Raw genomic sequence first — 19583 nt, 5'->3', positions numbered from 1 at the left:
AGTGCTTTGCGATGTAAGAACCCATTGGGCAAAGGGGTTTAATCAAGGAAGCAGAAGGTAAATATCTGCTGCCCAGATGGTCCCCGGCCCTGCTGTACACTGAGCCCATAGGACACACACCGGCAGGGGAACAGCCAGAGGAGGTGAGGCCCTGGATCCATATGAACTCGGGTTTTGAATCCCAGTCCTGGTAATGGCAAGGAGAACTCACTGTCTCTAGGCTGAGGGGCAAGAGGGAGCAGTGGTTCTTGGTGCCTGGAGAGTATAGCTGTGGCCAAGTCGACCCATGGAGACCCTACAGGGAAGGAGCTGGAGGGTAAACACCCAACCTTGCTCTCCTCCAGCCCTGCAATCTCTGCTTAACACTGTCATCAATCAACCAACCAGGCAGGTGTGAGGCAAGCTACTTGCTCCCCTGCCTCAGCTTCAGACATCCCCGTTGGTAAAGTGGGACTGATACCAGTGACCTTGCAGGGTTAGGGGGAGGCTGCAGAGAGAAAAGGTGTGCTCTCACCCATGGTGTGCTGCATCCCAGCAGCCACACCAGCTCTGGGGTGCAGAAGGCTCCACATGTCCTTCGAGGATGGATGAATAAATGAATGATCCCCGCCTCCAAAGGCTTCTCCTGTAACCGAGATTGGAGGCATTTCACATTCAGGCTATTAACCAGAGGCAGAGGGACCTGGGGGAGAAAATTGCAGGGGACCCGGAGCCTTGCCTTGCTTCGTCTGTAAAATGCACACCCTGAATCTTGCCAGATTGATTTTCTGGGGGCCCTTGGGAGGTTCCACTGGGGCAAAAGCCAGAGTTTTGTGGAATGTTCCAAGGAAGCGAAGCAGTGGACAGAGAGTGAGCTTGTCAATTCAGCAGGGTTTGGGCTTGAAGCCTGTCTCTGAGCATTCCTTCAGAATGGCTAATTGGGCCTACCTTACTTACCTGAGCGCTCTGTGTGACCTTGGGCACGTTAGTTACCTTCTCTGTGCCTGTTTTCTCATTAGTAGCAGTGCTTACAACAGTGGCTGGACTGTAGTGAGGACTGTATGTATATTTGTTTAATAAAACTTAAGCCAATAATGTCCATTGGAGGCTTTTGTTCTGCATGGCAGGAGAAGCCAGATGTGACCTTGAGGCCCTGTCCCTTTCCCAGCAAGGGTCCGGCAGCGGGGGTGTGGGCAGGACACAACTGTCTGCCTGGTGACCATCCCACCCCCAGCAGGGGCTGGGCTCGACAAGGAAGGACTAGGGCCCAGGACTCTTTGCACAGCCTCTCCTGGCTGGGCTGACGTTGTTACTTCCTTTGGCTGGTCCAAGTTCATTCCCGCCTAACGGGGAAAACGGGTGGAGCTCTGAGGGCTGCATGTTTGGCCCCCTGCCTGGCCACTGTGGCTTGGTCAGGGATTCAGTAACCAAGACTCTGAGCTGGGCACCACCCAAGCATGAGCCCCAGGCAGGGATTGGAGTGTTTGTTTGTTTGTTTTGGGGTTTTCTGGACCTCAGGAGAGGAGGGAGGGTTGACATAATTATACCCCTCCATCCCTCCACTTCTCCATCAGGGGCCCCCAGAAGTCCCTGCGCTTGTATTTTCTTTCTTCACTGTGCTCATTTCCCAGTAGCCCTATTTCCTAGTCCCGTGACCCCTCCCACCCTCTCTCCCATGGAGCCATTCTAATGTGTTCAATGTGCGTCTTGCTATTTGGCTGGATTCTTGCAAAACGTGTGTTGCTGCTTTGCAGACATGTTCTCAATGTACCACAGCACTATTAGGGTCCTGATAGCCAGCACCTGTGGCTCTTTGTTGAACTGACCTGAGGCTGGGAGTGGCTGGGAATGCACACTCCAGGACAGGGCGGAGGCATGCAAATACTCCTGGAATGTGACCTGCACTGTTCCCAGGGTCCTTGATGGGTGTGAGCCAAGGCCACCCTCTGTAGGACTCTGTGGGATGCTGCACCCCTGCCTGGCCTCCTCCCACTTCCTCACTCCCTCACCAGTTTTTCCTGAAATGCTTCCTTAATAAATCACTTTTGCCAGAATCGTCAGTTGAGGATTTGCTTCTGGGGAAAGATGACATATCCAAAAACGATGCACATGGACACCTCCCTGTGTGTTTCCTTGCAGGGAGGTGGGGCACTGCCTGGATATTCACTCAGGAGCCATCGCAGAGGGTTCGCAGATACCTGCAGCATGGCATGAGGTGCCTGTGCTCCCACCCGGCCAACCTGGGAAGCGTCCAGCTTTCTAGTTCTTGCCACAGTCTAGAAGGTGTAGAATGTCATCTGGTTGTGGTTTTCATGTGCATTTCTTTGATCTCCAATTTGTCATATGCCTGGGTTTGGGGGTTTCCCTCCTGTCAATTGCCTGTTCCTATCATTTGCCCATTGTCCTGTCAGAGTCGCTGTTTTTTGGATTTGCAGGAAGGGGCTCCTTGAGTACGCTAGATAGCAATCCTTTTTGGGTTTGGAGATTGTAAATATCTTCCTCCATTGGAGGCAGGAAGTGTGTGTGTGTGCATTCTAATGTGTGTGTCTGTGTGAGCACACATGCCTGTGTGTGTATGTGTGTGTAGCCCATTATAATGGTGGGATCTGGGCTCCCACATGAGCTAAGCTTCAGGGCAGAGAGGTGGAGGCTGGATTCCCAAACACAAGATGAGCAATTGAGTGGAGCCACAAATAGCAACACTAATAACAATAACACAACAACAACATGGGCATTAAGCTCTGTATGTTTCCAAAGCCTCAGTCTCCTCGTCTGTAAAATGGGGGAAGGATACACCCCCTTTGCAAGGTTGTTTTGGAAAAAGTCTGTGACAACATTTCTAATGGGCTTGGCTCCTGCCACATAGTAGGTGCTTAATAAATTATGATGTCAGCAATAGTAAAGCATGTGCTTATTATGTGCCTACTATGTGCCAGGCACTGAGCTGGGGGCTGGTGGAGGATGAACACATGTTACATAGTAGGGCTTTTTTGTGTGGGTGGCCTGGGTGGCATTTTCAGGTAAGACATGGTCTGCAGCAGAGGGAGAGGCCTGGGGAACTAGACAGAGTGAGAATCAGAACCAGGTGCTGATAGAAAACTTGGGTGGACGCGGCCGAGCACGGTGGCTCATACCTGTTATCTCAGCACTTTGGGAGCCCAAAGTGGGCGGATCTATAAGGTCAGGAGATTGAGACCATCCTGGCTAACATGGTGAAGCTCCATCTCTACTAAAAATACAAAAAGTTAGCTGGGCGTGGTGGGATGTGCCTGTAGTCCCAGCTACTCGGGAGGCTGAGGCAAGAGAATCACTTGAACCCGAGAGGCAGAGGCTGCAGTAAGCTGAGATCGCACCACTGCACTCCAGCCTGGCAACAGAGTGAGACTTCGTCTCAAAAAAAAAAAAAAAAAAAGACTTGGGTGGATGCTGATTGTGGTCAGAACCACCACTGACAACAACAATAACAACATTGACTTTCTGCTCTACAGTGATGGAACGTGCTTCGCAGGGCTTTTTTCACCCCCTGAGCCTCTGTGTCCCTCCCTGTCTGAAAATGCGTATAATTGTGTCCCGACCCTGTAGGGTGATCATGAGGATTGGGCGAGATGGGATAAACTCCTTGGCTCATTGTCCAGCACAAAGGAAGTACTCTATTAATGATTAATGGTGAACTTTCTTATGCTAGGCAGTGCTGCAAATGCTTCACCAATGCCACTTATTCAATTCTCACAACAGCCCTAGGAGGTGGGTCCTTGGATTATCCCCATTGCACCAATATTGAAATGGAGGCTGTAGAGAGGGCTAAGTAATGTGCCCAGGGTCGCACAGCTCACAGGTCACGGAGCAAGAGTCCAGCCCTGATGGATGGGAAGCAATATCCTGGGCCCTTAATCCCTTTGTTGTGTTGTTCTATGTTCTATGGCATCAACAATGTCACTGTTATTATTTCTAATATCCAGACAGATCCAGTGAGACAGAAAAACAAGCATTCATTCATTCATTCATCAAACAATATTCTGGGTAATGCACTAGAGTTACGTAAGATATTACTATTGGGGGAATTAGGTGATAGGTACATGGAACTTCTCTGTACTACTTTTGCAATTGCTTGTGAGTCTGTAATTATTTCAAAATAGAGTTATAAAAGGAGTAAGGCAGAAGTGACCCCTATGTGATTTCTAAGCACTAACCCCCAAGGTTAGCTTGTAAAAGGCCGTGTTCCCTGGCGCACCTGCTCCTGGAGCCCAGGGCTGCCAGGCAACAAGCCCACTCCCCTGAAGCTGCCATGCTGTGAGTAAGCTCAAGCCACATGGCACCCTGGTCCATAGTGTAAGAGAAACAAAACGAAACCGAACAAAGCCCAATATCCAGAGGACCTGTCTGGTGCCTGGATTCTGCTCCAGTCTGAGGAAATGGAGCTGAATAAGACCCAATTCTTGTCCTCAGATAACTTGTTATCTAATCAGATGCATATGCCAGCAATAATCACATAAATGCCATGTGCCCCACATGGGTGAGCAGGACCCTGTAGGAGCCAGAATGGGGCGTGTATTTGTTTTCCAGCGCTGCCATAACAAACTGTCACAAACTGAGTGGCTTAAAACAACAGGAATTTATTCTCATGCTTCTGGAGGCCAGAACTCTGAAATCAAGGGTCGTGCTCCCTCTGAAGGCTCCAGGGGAGGATACTTCCTTGCCTCTGCCAGCTTCTGGTGGCTCCAGATGTTCTTTGGCTTGGGGCAGCATCCCTCCTATCTCTGCCTCCATCCCCACATGGCCTTCTGTTCTGTGTCCATGTGAAATCTTCCCCCTGCTTTTCCTCTTATACGGTGACTGCAATCTGGGGCCCACTCTAATCCCGGATGATCTCATCATGAGATCCTTACCTTAATCTCAGCTGCAAAGACCCTTTTCCCAAACAAAGTAACACTGACAGGTTCTAGTGGATGCACCATTTGGGGGCAGGGGGTGGAATGCAGAGGGCATCCTTCCACTTACTACAGGAAGGAGAGGGGATGCTTCCTAGAAAGGATGCCTGAACCTGGTTGCTAGGGATGAGGTTGACTTAGAGAAGGAATTTAAAAGGGAGTAGAAACTCCTACACTGAAAAAAAAGTGATTTTGATTTTTAGAGACTGCCACCTAGCAAATGTGTTGGTCAAGAGAAGTTTCAGTTGTTCCAGTTCATGCCTCTCCCACAAAGCACAGCTCTCAGACCTCTGGGGCCTTGACCTTCTGGGTCTTTCTCTGACATTCTTGCCAAGACTGATGAGCTGGGAGGAGCACCTGGTGCAGGCATATGCAGGGCATCCCAGAGCCCAAAGTGTTCTCGAGACCGTCTGCTGCCCAGTCCTGACTCCAAACACAAATTCCTGTCACTTTAGCTATTCTAGTCCTGCACAGCATGTGGGGTGGGTATTGTTATCACCCTCATTTTGCAGATTGCACATCTGAGGCCCTGACAGGAGAAGCAGCTTGTTCAGGTGACACAGCAGGTCTCCTGCCGCCCACACGTGGACCTTGTGCTGCCATCTCCTCCCTGGCATTCCCTTCTGGAGCCCTCCTGGGACCGTCCCAGGGAATGGACCAGTATGACTGGCTTAGGGAATTCTGACTCAGGGGGATAAGAGCGGAGTGGCTTTTGCCCTGGGGCCAAATCCAGTGTGAGTTCAGGGTCTCAGGCAGAATCTTGGTGCTGGGCCTGGAGAATGGGCTTCCCCTGGGTTCTCTGGGCAGCTGAGGGTGGAAAGGGAGGCAGACAGGTGTCAGGCTGGCCTGCCTCCATGGGCTGTGATGAATGATGTGGTCTCTGGTGAGTAACCCCCGTGTGTGTGTCCCAGACCTCAGCTAGATTGTCCTGAAAACTGGGAGGGTGAATTCCCTGAGGGGCTAGGAAAAGTGGAGCAACAAGGAGGGTGTCCCTCTAGGGTGGAGCTGGACGGCCTGGTGTATCAGGAAAGGTGTGAACAGACATCGGTAAATGTGTTCTCCTTTCCAGTAAGCAGTGTGGTGAAGAGCAAGACTCATAGTCAGAGCAAACCCAGATGTGGATCTGTCACGGGCTGAACTCTGTGACATTAGCATCACTTCCTCCCTTTACAATGGGAGTGATAGCAGTACCACTCCTGGAGGTTGTTGGAGATGCATGAGCTGATGCAATGAAAGTGCTTGATACAGTGTTTGGACTCTTATGTGCACCCAATCAATTATTAGTTATTACAAGGAAGTAAAACCAATATAAAGTATAATTCGATGTAGACATAAGGACCAACCAAAACCAGTGCAGAAACCTGCAGACTAGAGGTTTTTGTGCCTTTGACCAACAAACATGACTCTGAGCTTCCTTGTGGTCACATCAAAAAGGGAAATGTGATCAGTTGTAGAAAATGGATGATCAAGAACGAGAAAGCAACCCAGTTCCTCAAGAGAAGCTACATTGTTCCTTACCCTGAATCCTCCAGAGTATTTCTCACTGAGCACAGAGCTTCATAAAGGGTATCCCAAGGGAGTCAGGGAGCAACATCATTGACTAGGAATTACATAGCATTGCAGGTGTGATTTTTATGTGGTAACTGACTGCAGAGGACTTGAGGAGGAGATGAAGGGAAATCTATGAAGGTGGCTCAGAGAAGGCAGCTCTGTGGCAGGACCAGGAATGTGACAAAGGTTTGGGCTATCAGGATTGAAGGTTGAGGCTTACGGAGGTCAGAGTGGTTGGGATGAGAGCTGATAATCCCTCAGGGAAACAGGAGGAACCCAACAGCCTTTTCACTTGGGATCCTTGGAAGTCAGATTCTGGAGTCAGAGTTCCCTGCTGTGTGGCCTCAGGCAAGTGTATTCACCTCTCTGAACCTCAGTTTTCTCATCTGCAAATAGGAGTTATTTTTACAGGGCTATTATGGAGTCTTGCAAAGCACATACAGTGAGAGATCAAGCAAACGTTAACTATATGTATGTACATATTATGTACACTGGACCCTTGAACAAGTCAGGGGTTAGGGGAGCCAACTCACTGTACAGTCAAAAATCCACATATAACTTTTGACTCCCCCAAAATTTAACTACTGACAGCCTCCTGTTGACCAGAAGTCTTGTTAATAACATATGCAGCCAATTGACGCGTATTTTTTTATGTTATATGTATTATATTCTGTACTCATACAATCAAGTAAGCTAGAGAAAAAGAAAATGTTATTAAGAAAATCATAAGGAAGAGAGAATATATTTACTATTTATTAAGTGGAAGTGGGTCACCACAAAGGTCTTCATCCTCATTGTTTTCATGTTGAGTAGGCTGAGGAACAGGAAGAGGAGGGGTTGGTTTTGCTGTCTCAGGGGTGGCAGAGGCAGAAGAAAATTCACAAATAAGTGGACCCACGCAGTTAAAACCTGTACTGTTCAAGGGTCAGCGGTATATACAGTGACACATATTTTTTTCATAAGCTTCCTGGTTGTGGAGGATTTAAGGAATTTGGGTAACTAGAATTTTACAGCTCTTTATAATTCACAATTGGCAAAGGCTTCATTGTCATTTCACATGATTCTCCCAACAACACGAGGGAGGTGTTCTTACCCCCACTTGAAAGGAGACGACATTGGAGCTTAGAGAAGCAAAATCCTTACCTGTGTCCCTCTTTTTTTTTTTTTTGAAGACAGTCTCACCCTGTGGTCCAGGCTGGAGTGCAATGGCCTGATCTTGGCTCACTGCAACCTCCACTCCTGGGTTCAAGCAATTCCCCTGCCTCAGCCTCCTGAGTAGCTGGGATTACAGGCATGTGTTGCCATGCCTGGCTAATTTTTGTATTTTTAGTAGAGACCGGGTTTCACCATGTTGCCCAGGCTGGTCTCAAACTCCTGGCCTCAAGTAATCCTCCCACCTCAGCCACCTGAAGTGCTGGGATTACAAGCATGAGCCACCGTGCCTGGCCTCTGTGTTCCTTTCTGACCTGCCCTTGATCCCACAGCTGGAGAGACAAGTGGCCAGGAACTCACTGGTCCTCTGGCTTCCTAGCGTCATCCCACCTTCCCAGGCAAAGACCATTTTAGAAGGGAGTTAAGAGTGGAAGCCTGAGAAATAATAACAATGACAATAACAACAATATAGTGCTTACCCCATAAGGGGACCTGTTCCAAGCACTTAATCCTCACAACCATCTTCTTATGAGGCAGGAGCTATTATTTTCAAGCCCATTTTACAGATAAGACAACTGAGTTGCAAAGAAGGTAACTGACTTGCCCAAGGTCACAGGGGAGTTCCTGCAGATCCAGGATGTGGATGCAGGCAGTCTGGCTGGGCCCCAGAGTCTGCTCTTCCGCTTGGTTTGGTAGCAGAAATGTGCTCAGGACAGGAGGGATGTGTGTTAGGACAGAGCAGAGGCTCAAAGCAAACCTGTGACTTGTGCCTCCCTTACGCTTCCAGAGAGAAAGGCGTCTTGGGGTGGGGGCGATGCACCAACAGGGGACACGAATCCACTCAATTCCTGGAAGGATGAGGAGTTAGGGGTGGAAGGAGGGACATGCCCAGAGGATGTCAGCACCATTCTGTACCAGCCCAGCCTGGCCCCAGCTCTAAGATGAAAAAGCATGGCCTCTGACCCCAAGCTGCTCCCAGCCCAGCCAGAGAGCCCGACATGATGTCATCTGCTTCAGGCTGCATCTCTGCAGATGCTGTGCGAAGCACTCAGTCCTGAGTCCCAGATCCTCCTCGACCTCCTCTCGGGACTCACACACCCAGCCCACTGTCAATGAGGGAGGGGAAGGTCAGAGATGGGGAGATGCCCGGCGTGCCCTTCCTCCTTTCTCTGCCTTCCACCTTCTTAACTCATACTTGTCCTTAAAACTCAACTCAGATGCCATTGGCCCCAGGAAGCTTCAGACTCCCAGGCTGGGTAACAGCCCCTCCTCTGGGCTTCTTGGGGCATTCTAGTCTTGCCCCAGCCTCAACCCTGTCTCTTTGTCTCATACCTGTGAGCTCCTTTTGGGAAGGGACCCTAGTAAGGCCATGTCCTCATCCCTGGTGCCTGCACCGTTTGGCCCAGGGAATGTCAACTTGGTCATTTCTTCCAAAAGGAAGGTTGGTGATGGTCATCAATCTGAGCAGATCATGGTCTCAGGGGCAGTGTGGAGTGACGGTTAAGAGCCCAGGCTTTGCAGATGTGGTTCAAATCCCAGCTCTTCCAGCCCCTGCCTGCATGCTTGGGCATGGGTCCTGATCTCTCTGAGCCCTGCTGTAGCCCCTCATGGGGTTAAAGTGAGACCATCTGGACTGAGGGCTTAACATGGTCCCTGGCATACACAAGAGCTCAATGTGCATTCCCCACTACTGTCATGCACACCTGTCAGGTTACCTCCAGTCATGGGAGGCCAGCTCCAGTGTCCCCATCTTCTCTCTGCATTCCAGTGCCATAGAAAACCCTTGGGAACCCCTTGGTGGGCACTTCTGAAATATTGTCCCAGCATAGAGTGGGATGACACCCAAGCTTTGATTGTGAGCCCTTTGAGTGCAAAGCCCTCAATGGAATTTTCCAAGTGGCTTTTATTTAATAAAAGCAAAAGATGACTTTTATGTAATAAAATATAACCTTAAGCCGGTAAGGATCAGTAATGAATTTATGTGCAGGAAGGTTGGAGTTATTTATAATAAAGCATTGATTAGCAGCCTCGTGAAGCTGAAATATCTGGTTTGGAGCCCATTTGACAAGATGGGGAGATCATGAGCAGCAGAAAAAAGTGCATGGGCTCTGGGGTATCAGAGCCCTGGTTTTAAATCCTGCTTATCAGCTGTGCACCTCTAGGCAATAATGCAATCACTAGTATTTATTGAGGGCTCACTGTGTGCCAATACCAAGCTAAATGCTCCACATTTCTGATGCTTCTAGTTCCTATATACACTCTGTGAAGTGAGAAATCCCATTTATTGATAAGAAAACTGAGATTCAGGGAAGAGAAATCACTTGCCCAAAGCCACACAGCTCATAAGTGTCTGGGGTTAGGTATGAACCCTGCATGTGATCACTGCCTCCAAGATCTTGCAAACTTGCAAACTCCTCAGAATATGTTTATTCTTCCATAGACTGGAAAAATACTCAGCAAGATTGTTATGGGGCTTGTTTAAAGTGCCACTTAAGTTGTCTGCACAGCGGAGGCTCAGTGGATATATTTGTGTCTGTCTTCACACCAGACTGCTGTGGCTTCAGAGCCTGCATCTCATTCATGGTTCCCATAGGGCCCAGAGAATATCGAGCAAGAATGATGCTTCTTTCTCTGAGCCTCAGTCTCTCTATTTCTTAACACAAAAGGAATAACACCTGCCTGGAAAAGTCCCAAGAAAGAATAAATAACAAGAAAGAATAAAAGTTCTTGGCACATAGCAGGTACTCTGTGTGGGTCTTCTTCTGTTTTCTCTGTGCTCACACTTCCTAAAACAGTATTTTGTGGGTCCTGCCCTGGTAGTGGAGTTGAGTCCTGACCTGTTAGTGGATTGAGCCATCCATGTGCCTCCTCTGTGTCTTCCTTTACTCATGCCCAACTCCAGCTGTCAGCTAGGGATGTGCTCGGAGAGGGGAGTGGTTAGAATGAAGAGTCCAGCACTTGACCTGGGAAGAGTCAGTTGACCTAGGTTCAAGGGGCTCCATCCCTTCCTGGCTGCATAACCTTGGCTGAATAACAGCCTTTCTGAACTTCTGCTTCCTTCTCTGTAAAATGGGAATAAGAACAACAGATCTTATTTCTGGCTGGGTCCACTCAACCCTCTGGTTCTTAGACCTGGATCCAATTGCTGCTTTTTTTTTTTTTTTTCCCTACAGGTGTTTCTAGCTGTGTACAGGGACTGATTGGCTGAGGACTCACATTGGAGAGCTGCAGACAACATAACGGTGAATGGTGAGGAAGTCTTGTGGTCTGAACTCCAAAGGGCACCAGTGACCACTGACAGATTGGGTGCACAGGGGGATCACAACAAGGCTGTCCACTTGGTTTTAGAAGCATGTTGGAATCAAGTTCACAGCACCATGTACCTCTTCTTCATTGCACTTAGCATTATTGCAATGTTCCCATTATTTGAGGGACTTTTTGATGAACAATTGTCTCCCCCACTAGGCTCTAGAGGAAGACAGGGCCCCAAGCAGACAGAAAACATGGTTGTCAAAAGGAAAGACTCTGAAGCTTGGATTCGAATCACAGGTCTGCCTTTTCCTAGCTGTAGGACTTCAGGCAAATGACATAAGCTCTCTGTGACTCAGTTTCCTCATTTGTAAGTTGAGGCTCATAACCTACCTACCTCATTGAGTTATTGTGAAGATTAAGAGAGTGTAGAATGCAATAGTGCCTGGCATGTAGGAGGTACCAGAGAGGCATTTGTTCAATAAATAAAATAGCAAAGAAGGAAATGGTTAAATCACAAAACTGGACTTGCTCAGAGTCAGGGGGAACATTGTTGGTCTTGCTGGTATTGGTCAACCTCTTAAAGCCAACTCTAGGGTTCCTCTAATGGTCCCTGTCTTCTCTTGCAGAGAATGGAGGATGAAGATTACAACACTTCCATCAGTTACGGTGATGAATACCCTGATTATTTAGACTCCATTGTGGTTTTGGAGGACTTATCCCCCTTGGAAGCCAGGGTGACCAGGATCTTCCTGGTGGTGGTCTACAGCATCGTCTGCTTCCTCGGGATTCTGGGCAATGGTCTGGTGATCATCATTGCCACCTTCAAGATGAAGAAGACAGTGAACACGGTCTGGTTCCTCAACCTGGCAGTGGCAGATTTCCTGTTCAACGTCTTCCTCCCAATCCACATCACCTATGCCGCCATGGACTACCACTGGGTTTTCGGGACAGCCATGTGCAAGATCAGCAACTTCCTTCTCATCCACAACATGTTCACCAGCGTCTTCCTGCTGACCATCATCAGCTCTGACCGCTGCATCTCTGTGCTCCTCCCTGTCTGGTCCCAGAACCACCGCAGCGTTCGCCTGGCTTACATGGCCTGCATGGTCATCTGGGTCCTGGCTTTCTTCTTGAGTTCCCCATCTCTCGTCTTCCGGGACACAGCCAACCTGCATGGGAAAATATCCTGCTTCAACAACTTCAGCCTGTCCACACCTGGGTCTTCCTCGTGGCCCACTCACTCCCAAATGGACCCTGTGGGGTATAGCCGGCACATGGTGGTGACTGTCACCCGCTTCCTCTGTGGCTTCCTGGTCCCAGTCCTCATCATCACAGCTTGCTACCTCACCATCGTCTGCAAACTGCAGCGCAACCGCCTGGCCAAGACCAAGAAGCCCTTCAAGATTATTGTGACCATCATCATTACCTTCTTCCTCTGCTGGTGCCCCTACCACACACTCAACCTCCTAGAGCTCCACCACACTGCCATGCCTGGCTCTGTCTTCAGCCTGGGTTTGCCCCTGGCCACTGCCCTTGCCATTGCCAACAGCTGCATGAACCCCATTCTGTACGTTTTCATGGGTCAGGACTTCAAGAAGTTCAAGGTGGCCCTCTTCTCTCGCCTGGTCAATGCTCTAAGTGAAGATACAGGCCACTCTTCCTACCCCAGCCATAGAAGCTTTACCAAGATGTCATCAATGAATGAGAGGACTTCGATGAATGAGAGGGAGACCGGCATGCTTTGATCCTCACTGTGGAACCCCTCAATGGACTCTCTCAACCCAGGGACACCCAAGGATATATCTTCTGAAGATCAAGGCAAGAACCTCTTTAGCATCCACCAATTTTCACTGCATTTTGCATGGGATGAACAGTGTTTTATGCTGGGAATCTAGGGCCTGGAACCCCTTTCTTCTAGTGGACAGAACATGCTGTGTTCCATACAGCCTTGGACTAGCAATTTATGCTTCTTGGGAGGCCAGCCTTGACTGACTCAAAGCAAAAAAGGAAGAATTCTCAAAAGCATTGCCATGAACTGGGATTGGCATAGGGCGGTGGGATTAAGCTGCCTATTGTGTGTGCCCCAGAAATGACACTCTCCAAGGTCCATTCCTGGTGTGAGCAGTGAGGGGGTCAGAGCAAACCCAGTGTGATGCAGATCACACTTGGCCCTTGTATATCTATTATCAGTAGCTGGCCAGAAAACCCTACCTTCAAGTCACTGCTCTGTGTTAAAGTATGTGGAAATGCGTAGGTGATCTGGGAGAGGAAGGTGACATATCAGCCCATGAACTCCATAGGCCATGAATTTGGCTTTCGGATCAGCTAGGAAGACAGAGAACTGGTCCTGAGAGGCCCTGTGGGCTCTTTGCAAGGGCAAGACAAGTGAGGGATGCAACGAGGACTTGAGATTTGGCAAAGGAATGAGAAAGGAGAAAAGAACCTTTAAAGGATGCAGGCATGGAGCAGCTCACCCTAGAACATCGCAGGCTGATGGTGCTTTAGGCTGGAGCTATTTGGGGGGTCAGGGTGGTGCCAGCCCCTGATCTCACCTTGCCCCTCTTACCTGGGGGTGGGGTTGTGGCAGGCATCTTCACCAGCAGCCCTCACCCCATCACAGGGATTTTTTTCTGCCTTTCCTAATCCACTCAGCTCTGGCTGGAGGTGCTTAGAATAAAACACTGGTGGTGGGGCTTCTCATTCTGGTTAATTTCCTCAACGCCTTTGGAGACAGGTCCAAAATGCAGCTTTGGGAAGCAACTCCGGAGAGTCCCCTGGGAAGAAGAGTATGTCCGAGGACTCAGTCACTTGAGACAGAGTCTGGAGCTGGACTCCTTGAACTGTGTTTCTGAGCTGCAGACACCAAATACCTCCTGGATACAGGTGCCTGGCATGGCTTTTCTCATCTAATACTGACACGTCCCTGTGGCCACAGAGTGTCATAGCCCCATTTACAAATGACATAGCTGAGGCCCAGAGGGGGAAAGTAACTTGCCCAGCATCACACAGCTAATCAGTGGCAGAGTTAAGATCTGAACCTGGCTCCGTCTGGCTCCAGAAACTCTGTTCTATTTGGAATTTATCTGTGGAGATTATTCTAGTATATTGATAGCCTACATTTATTTAGCACTTTTTATATTATGCACTTTACATATGTTTTCTCATTTAATCATTACAGCAACCCTGAGTTAGGTATGGTTATAACTTCCCTTTTACATAGGAGGAATCTGAGGCTTAGAGAGGTTAAGTAACTTGCCCAAAGGTACCCAGCTAGTCTCTGCCGGAGCTTGGATTTGAACTTCAGTTTGCCTGGCTCAAATGAGGCTGCAGAGTTGGGAAGGACTTAAAAAGTTTGGAGATTTTTGCCATAAATATTGATTTTTCTGCAAATGAATATGAACATCTTAATGGCCTTTAAGAAACTTTGCAAATAGTTTTCAAAAATGATGCAACATGGCAGAGAAAATGCACTTGGCTTCCAGCTCCCTCAACAGCCATTAACAGCCTCCTACCGTGGCTCCCACCTCCTATGTCTCCAGAGATCAAGGCAATGGGGAGGGAAGGCTGGCAGGAGGCAGTCCCTTGTGGGCCTGAGGCCCTTTGGCTCCTAAGTGTCCACATTCTGTTCTCTTCCAAGTCCCTTCATTGTTAAGCTGATTCTCCAACAAGATGCAATGAACAGATGCAATGTCTACCCCGCGCTGGGCGAGTTCCCGAGGCCATGGGCTGTTTGGAATCACACTTCATTAAGAGACAAACTGTTCCTTCCCTTATTGTGCCTTAATGCTTATGACAAGGCAGCTCTGAATTGACCCCAAGCTGGAGCCTCTGAATGCTTTGAAGAGTTTGAATATAGATGGTTTGAGAGCAAAAAGGGAGCTTTAAATATTGCTCAGTGGCCCCCATCTCCCCTCTTCCCACATTTACTGAGGCACGAGATGGGATGGGACCTGTCCCGGGTCACAGCAGCAGTCGTCAGCGACTTGGCCCTCCTGGCTTGTAGGATGCTGCTTTTCCTGGGCTTTTGGCAGTCCAGGCCAGGATAGGGGAGGCAGGAATTCATGTTGTCATTGGAAAAGCTGATAAACAGGAGCACAATTCAAACCGGCTGTTTTCCTCCTTAGAGTCTGGCCTCCCTCTTTCTGGCTGCTCTGTGGGTCTTCCTGTTCTGACTTAGGTTCCTGTCAAGTACTTAAATGCAGCCTTAACATCCCATACAGTCTTGTCCCCACAGCTTCATGTGAACATCTCCATGGGTCATGCATATATCGTCCCTGCAGTGTGCAAAGTGTGCTCACCTGCATTGCTGCACAGGCAACCAACACACTTAGTGCCCAGAGCCTTCTCTCTGGGCCCAGGACTCAGTGATGGGGCCTTACTTAGCCCTGCCTCCTGGGTGGGGTGGGGGAGCTGAGGGATCGTGAGGACAAGAGGTAGAGGGAAAAGAAAAGAAGACGGTGTTTGAGGATAGGGGAGGGACAGGAGAGGGGACAGAAAGGTCCCAGAGCATGATGATGAAGGAAAGGGATCTGGCATTCATGAAGCACCTACGATGGTTCAGGCACAAACACTGAAACCTCAAATTGGCCCTGGCAGAAGGGGACCATCATAGCAAGGTGGGGGAGGGGGGGTGCAGAAAGTGAGTTTCTGTTTCAAGAACAGACTTCACTAGTTCAGAGTTGCACAGCTAGTGAGGCATGGAGCTGGGCTTTGAATCAGGTCAGCTGCCTGAATGCCCAACTTCTTCAGCCCTTGGAAGGAGAGGGTGGGGAGAAGAAGAAGGAAAAGACAAGGAAGAAAGAAAGAAGAGAGAAGGGGAGAGGAATGGAAGTCCAAAGAGTGGGAGGAATTTGATTTCAGAACCATCTCCAGCTGACCCTTGAGCCAGCAAGGACAGGGAGAAGGGAAGAGCAAGAACACGAAGGGCCTCAAGCACCGGGATGCCTTTGCCAGCCTTAGATAATTCCCAGAGCGCACAGAGCCCTGCAGGTTCTCTGGGTCCTTCTCCAGAGAAGAGGCACAGAGATTCTGGCAGCAAGGTTCAGAAGGGGTGAGGAAACTGGGCACTGACAAAGGGAGGGGATTGGCTCAAATTTGACCCCAGAGTCAGCTCTGGTGGGGTTGGGAGCCTGGATGGGTGGGAGAAGATAGAATCCAATCGTGAAAACCATAAGGGACCTTCAAACTCATCTTGCCCAGATGTCTCCCATTTCACAGATGAGGGAACTGAGGTTTTGAGAGCTTCCCCTGAGGACTCTGCAAAACGAGGTGGTGTCTGGTTTGGATGAAAGTGGTCGGTGATTCCTCAACTCCTGCCCTGCCTCCCTCTCTCATTCCTCCCTAACATGTTATGCTCTTGTTGGGGCTGGGATGCCCTAGGCCCATGGTTACCAAATCCTGGGTTTGGAAAATTGCTGCTGGGGGTGGTATCTAGGACCAGAGAGGAATCTACTATTTCTACTGTGAAATAATTCAGCAGGGGGTCTGCTTACTTCTTCCCCTTGAGGACAAAGTTTCTCTCGAATAAAGAGACTGAAGCAAGAGTGTGTGGCTCAGTTCTGGGGGTTCCTGCCATCACCTCCCTTTTGCCTTCCTCACTTACTTCACAGAACAGCAGCTGAGGCTCAGAGAGGTGAGGCGGCCAGTGCAAAGTCACAGAGCTATGTTGTGGGCAGCAGGAGAAGCCCTGAAGTCCCCAACCTGCCATTCTCAAACCTTCGAGCTCCAAGAAATTTGCATTTTGAAAAAAATTCTTTTCACTTATTTTGCTGTTCTAGCAACTGAGGATGTGAAAGAGGTAGTTACTCACCCAAGATAATATAGTAAACCCTAGCAGATAAGGGACATAAAGCCAGGCCTCCTCATGGCCAGGTCTATACTCTTTGGCACTGCATCAGGTGGCCCAAGGACAGATGCTCCTATGACACATTCATCCATTCACCTTTTCACCAACCCATTCACCCTAACATCCACCCACCTATCCACCCACCCATTCACTCCAAGATCTACCCATCCACCCATTCACCCCAAGATTCACCCACCCATCCACCCACCCATTCACCCACTCATTCACCCCAAGATCCACCCACCTATCCAACCATCTATTCACCCCAATATCCACTCACACATCCACCATCCATTCACTTTAATATCCACCCACACATCCACCCACCCATTCACCCACTCATTCACCGCAAGATCCATTCACCCATCCACCCACCCATTATCCCAAGATGAGCTCACCCATCCACCCCAACATCCACTCATCCACCCACTTACCCATTGACTCCGACATCCACTCACCCAGCCATTCATCTCAACATTCGCCTAGCCATCCATCCACTCACCCATTCACTTACATAACCATTTATCTATCCACCCATTCATCCATTCCATTAAAATGTATTTAACAGCTACTCTTTGGCTAATTCTGTGGTAGGCACTATATACAGAGAGATGATCAAGACGTACACAGCCTCTGTCCTCCTGAGCTCATTCATTGACTTATGAGAGAGACAGCCAATAATCAAAATTATACACTTCCCCCAATGGGAAACAACCCCAGGAAATATTTTCTCTGTTGCCCAGGCTGGAATGCTATGGCACGATCACTTTAGCCTTGACCTCCCTGGGCTCAGGTGATCCTCCCATCTCAGCCTCCGGAGTAGCTGGAACCTCAAGCACATGCCATCACACCCAGCTAATTTTTGTATTTTTTATTTTATTTTATTTTTTGTAGAGACAGGGTTTCTCCATGTTGCCCAGGCTGGTCTTGAATTCCTGGGCTCAAGTGATCCTCCTGCCTCAGACGTCCAAAGTGCTGGGATTACAGGCGTGAGCCATGGTGCCAGGCCTGCACACACATTATAGAGGGATCCGATCCTGTCCAAAGACTAAGGAAACTTCCTTGGGGAGGGGACACTTGAGCTGACATGTGGAAGATGGGTGGGCACGGATGTGGTAAGGAGGTGCAGGAGGAGGGTGCTCCAGGTGGAGGGGACAGCAGGGGCAGTGGCATTGATGCAAGAGGGAGCAATGCTCACAGTGACGGGAAGCAGTGGGGGTGGGGGGCTGGCTGCAAGGAGGGTGTAGGATGAGTGAGACCAGGTGGGGGTGGAGTGGAAGGGCCAGGCAGTGGGGGAGACCTTCACCCTGAGATGGGGCAGCCATGTGCAGGGGAGTGCCATGCTCAGATCTGCATGCTGGAACAATGCCCCTAGCTGCTCTGGGGAGGACAGGTTGGAGAGGGGCAGAGTGGGAAGCCCGGAGGCTACTGCAGCCTCAGATGAGCCATGGTGGAATCTGGACTGGGGAAACAGAGGCGATGCTGGAGAGAAATGGACTATTGGAAAGATATTTAAAAGCTACCCAAGCTTTCTCAGGGGAGTGGTTAGTGGGAAACCAACCCAGGGCCCATTTCTGCTACACAGAGGCCTCGGTGCATTGCTTTATTGTCTGAAATTAATTGTAAATATTATTCAAATGTACCTCCCAATGCACAATTATATTTCTCAGGGGAGCCCTCTGAACACATAATAAAGCCCTATAAATAATACATATATTAACCTAAGAGGAACAGAGGCATGTTAATGCTGCAATTGCAGGTTGTGCTGTGGGGACTTTATACAGATGAGATGCCAAGCACTTGGACTTGGGGTTTGACCTTGGGGGTCACCTGAGTTCTGTCCTGGGGAATCTTCCAGAAGTCTCTCCCCCTGGGATATGGGGATACCCCCAGACAAGTCAGGCAGCTACTGCTCTAGATATCTAGTCAATAGACAGGTGGGGGCAAGATGAGAGTTGGTGAGGGAGGAAGAAGCACAGGTCTATAAAACACTTCCCTTGTGCTCAAAGATGCAGAAACAGCAACAGCAGTAATAATAGCAAATACTAATTCAGCTTTGTCTAAGTTTTGGGCAAGCTCTTCAGTTTCATTGTCTCATTGAGTCCTTGCAACAAGGATTCCACAGTAGGGGTATTGCTATCTCCATACACAAGTGAAGAGATTGAGGTTCAGAAAGGTGAAGTGACTTTGCCCGATGCCACACAGCTGGTAAGTGACAGAGCTGGGATTCAAACTCCAGTATGTTTATCTTGAAAGCTCCTGCTGTTTTCCCCAGAAATGTGCAAATGCAAAATGTCCTCTGTAGAGACCCTTCCCTGGAGAGAAGAGGACAAGAACATATTCTCTTTCCCATGTCAAATTTTGAGGATGTGGGAGTCGGGGAGTCTGAGGAATTGCTTTTTCCTTGAGAGGAGGAAATTGCATTTGAATGGGCTTGTCACTTTCTCACAACCCTGAGAATCTTAGGGTTTTTGTGTTTGGAAAGGACTACTTCCTCAAGTTTGTCCCTTCCTGTTCCCCCGTTTCACAGATGGTGAAACTGAGACCTCTTTGAAAATCAGATGGAGACCACCTGCCTCACTGACTGCTGGGAGATGAGAAGTGTGTGAAAATGCTCACCTGAGTCACTCTTAAAACACCATCACCCCAGAGACCTGAGCATTCACCAAGCCACCCTGCTTCACTTCTTAGTTTATTGACAAGCACTTTGGTGCTAATCTGCTGTAAAGAATTTCTGCCCAGGGTCTGGGCTCCCCTGAGGAGTTTCCAGCAGAATCCTGGCTGAAGGGGAGGCGGGAGATCTTGGCAAAAACTGCTGTAGGGCAGACATGCTTTGTTTGGGGGCATAAGTGTTACTCTTAAAGATTGTCCTGAAT

At 49.1% G+C, this 19583-nt stretch overlaps 1 protein-coding gene across 5 annotated transcripts in view; it reads left to right on the top strand.

The window, feature by feature from the left end:
• CMKLR1 (chemerin chemokine-like receptor 1) overlaps nt 1-16405 on the top strand; it is a 51242-nt gene extending 34837 nt beyond the window's left edge. For 3 of the 5 annotated variants that reach the window (XM_016924114.4, XM_016924115.4, XM_024348032.3), the window contains 2 exons: nt 10784-10859; nt 11489-16405. In XM_016924114.4, coding sequence (XP_016779603.1) covers nt 10857-10859; nt 11489-12607 — 1122 coding nt within the window. In that variant the 5' untranslated portion in view covers nt 10784-10856 and the 3' untranslated portion in view covers nt 12608-16405. The remainder of the gene's footprint in view (nt 1-10783; nt 10860-11488) is intronic. The other 2 variants (XM_024348033.3, XM_016924116.4) reach the window with 2 other exon arrangements.
• Nucleotides 16406-19583: the final 3178 nt, after the last annotated feature.

Source organism: Pan troglodytes, chromosome 10 (genome assembly GCF_028858775.2).
Source record: "Pan troglodytes isolate AG18354 chromosome 10, NHGRI_mPanTro3-v2.0_pri, whole genome shotgun sequence".
Lineage (NCBI taxonomy): Eukaryota > Metazoa > Chordata > Mammalia > Primates > Hominidae > Pan > Pan troglodytes.
This window is presented reverse-complemented; position numbering and strand designations above follow the sequence as displayed.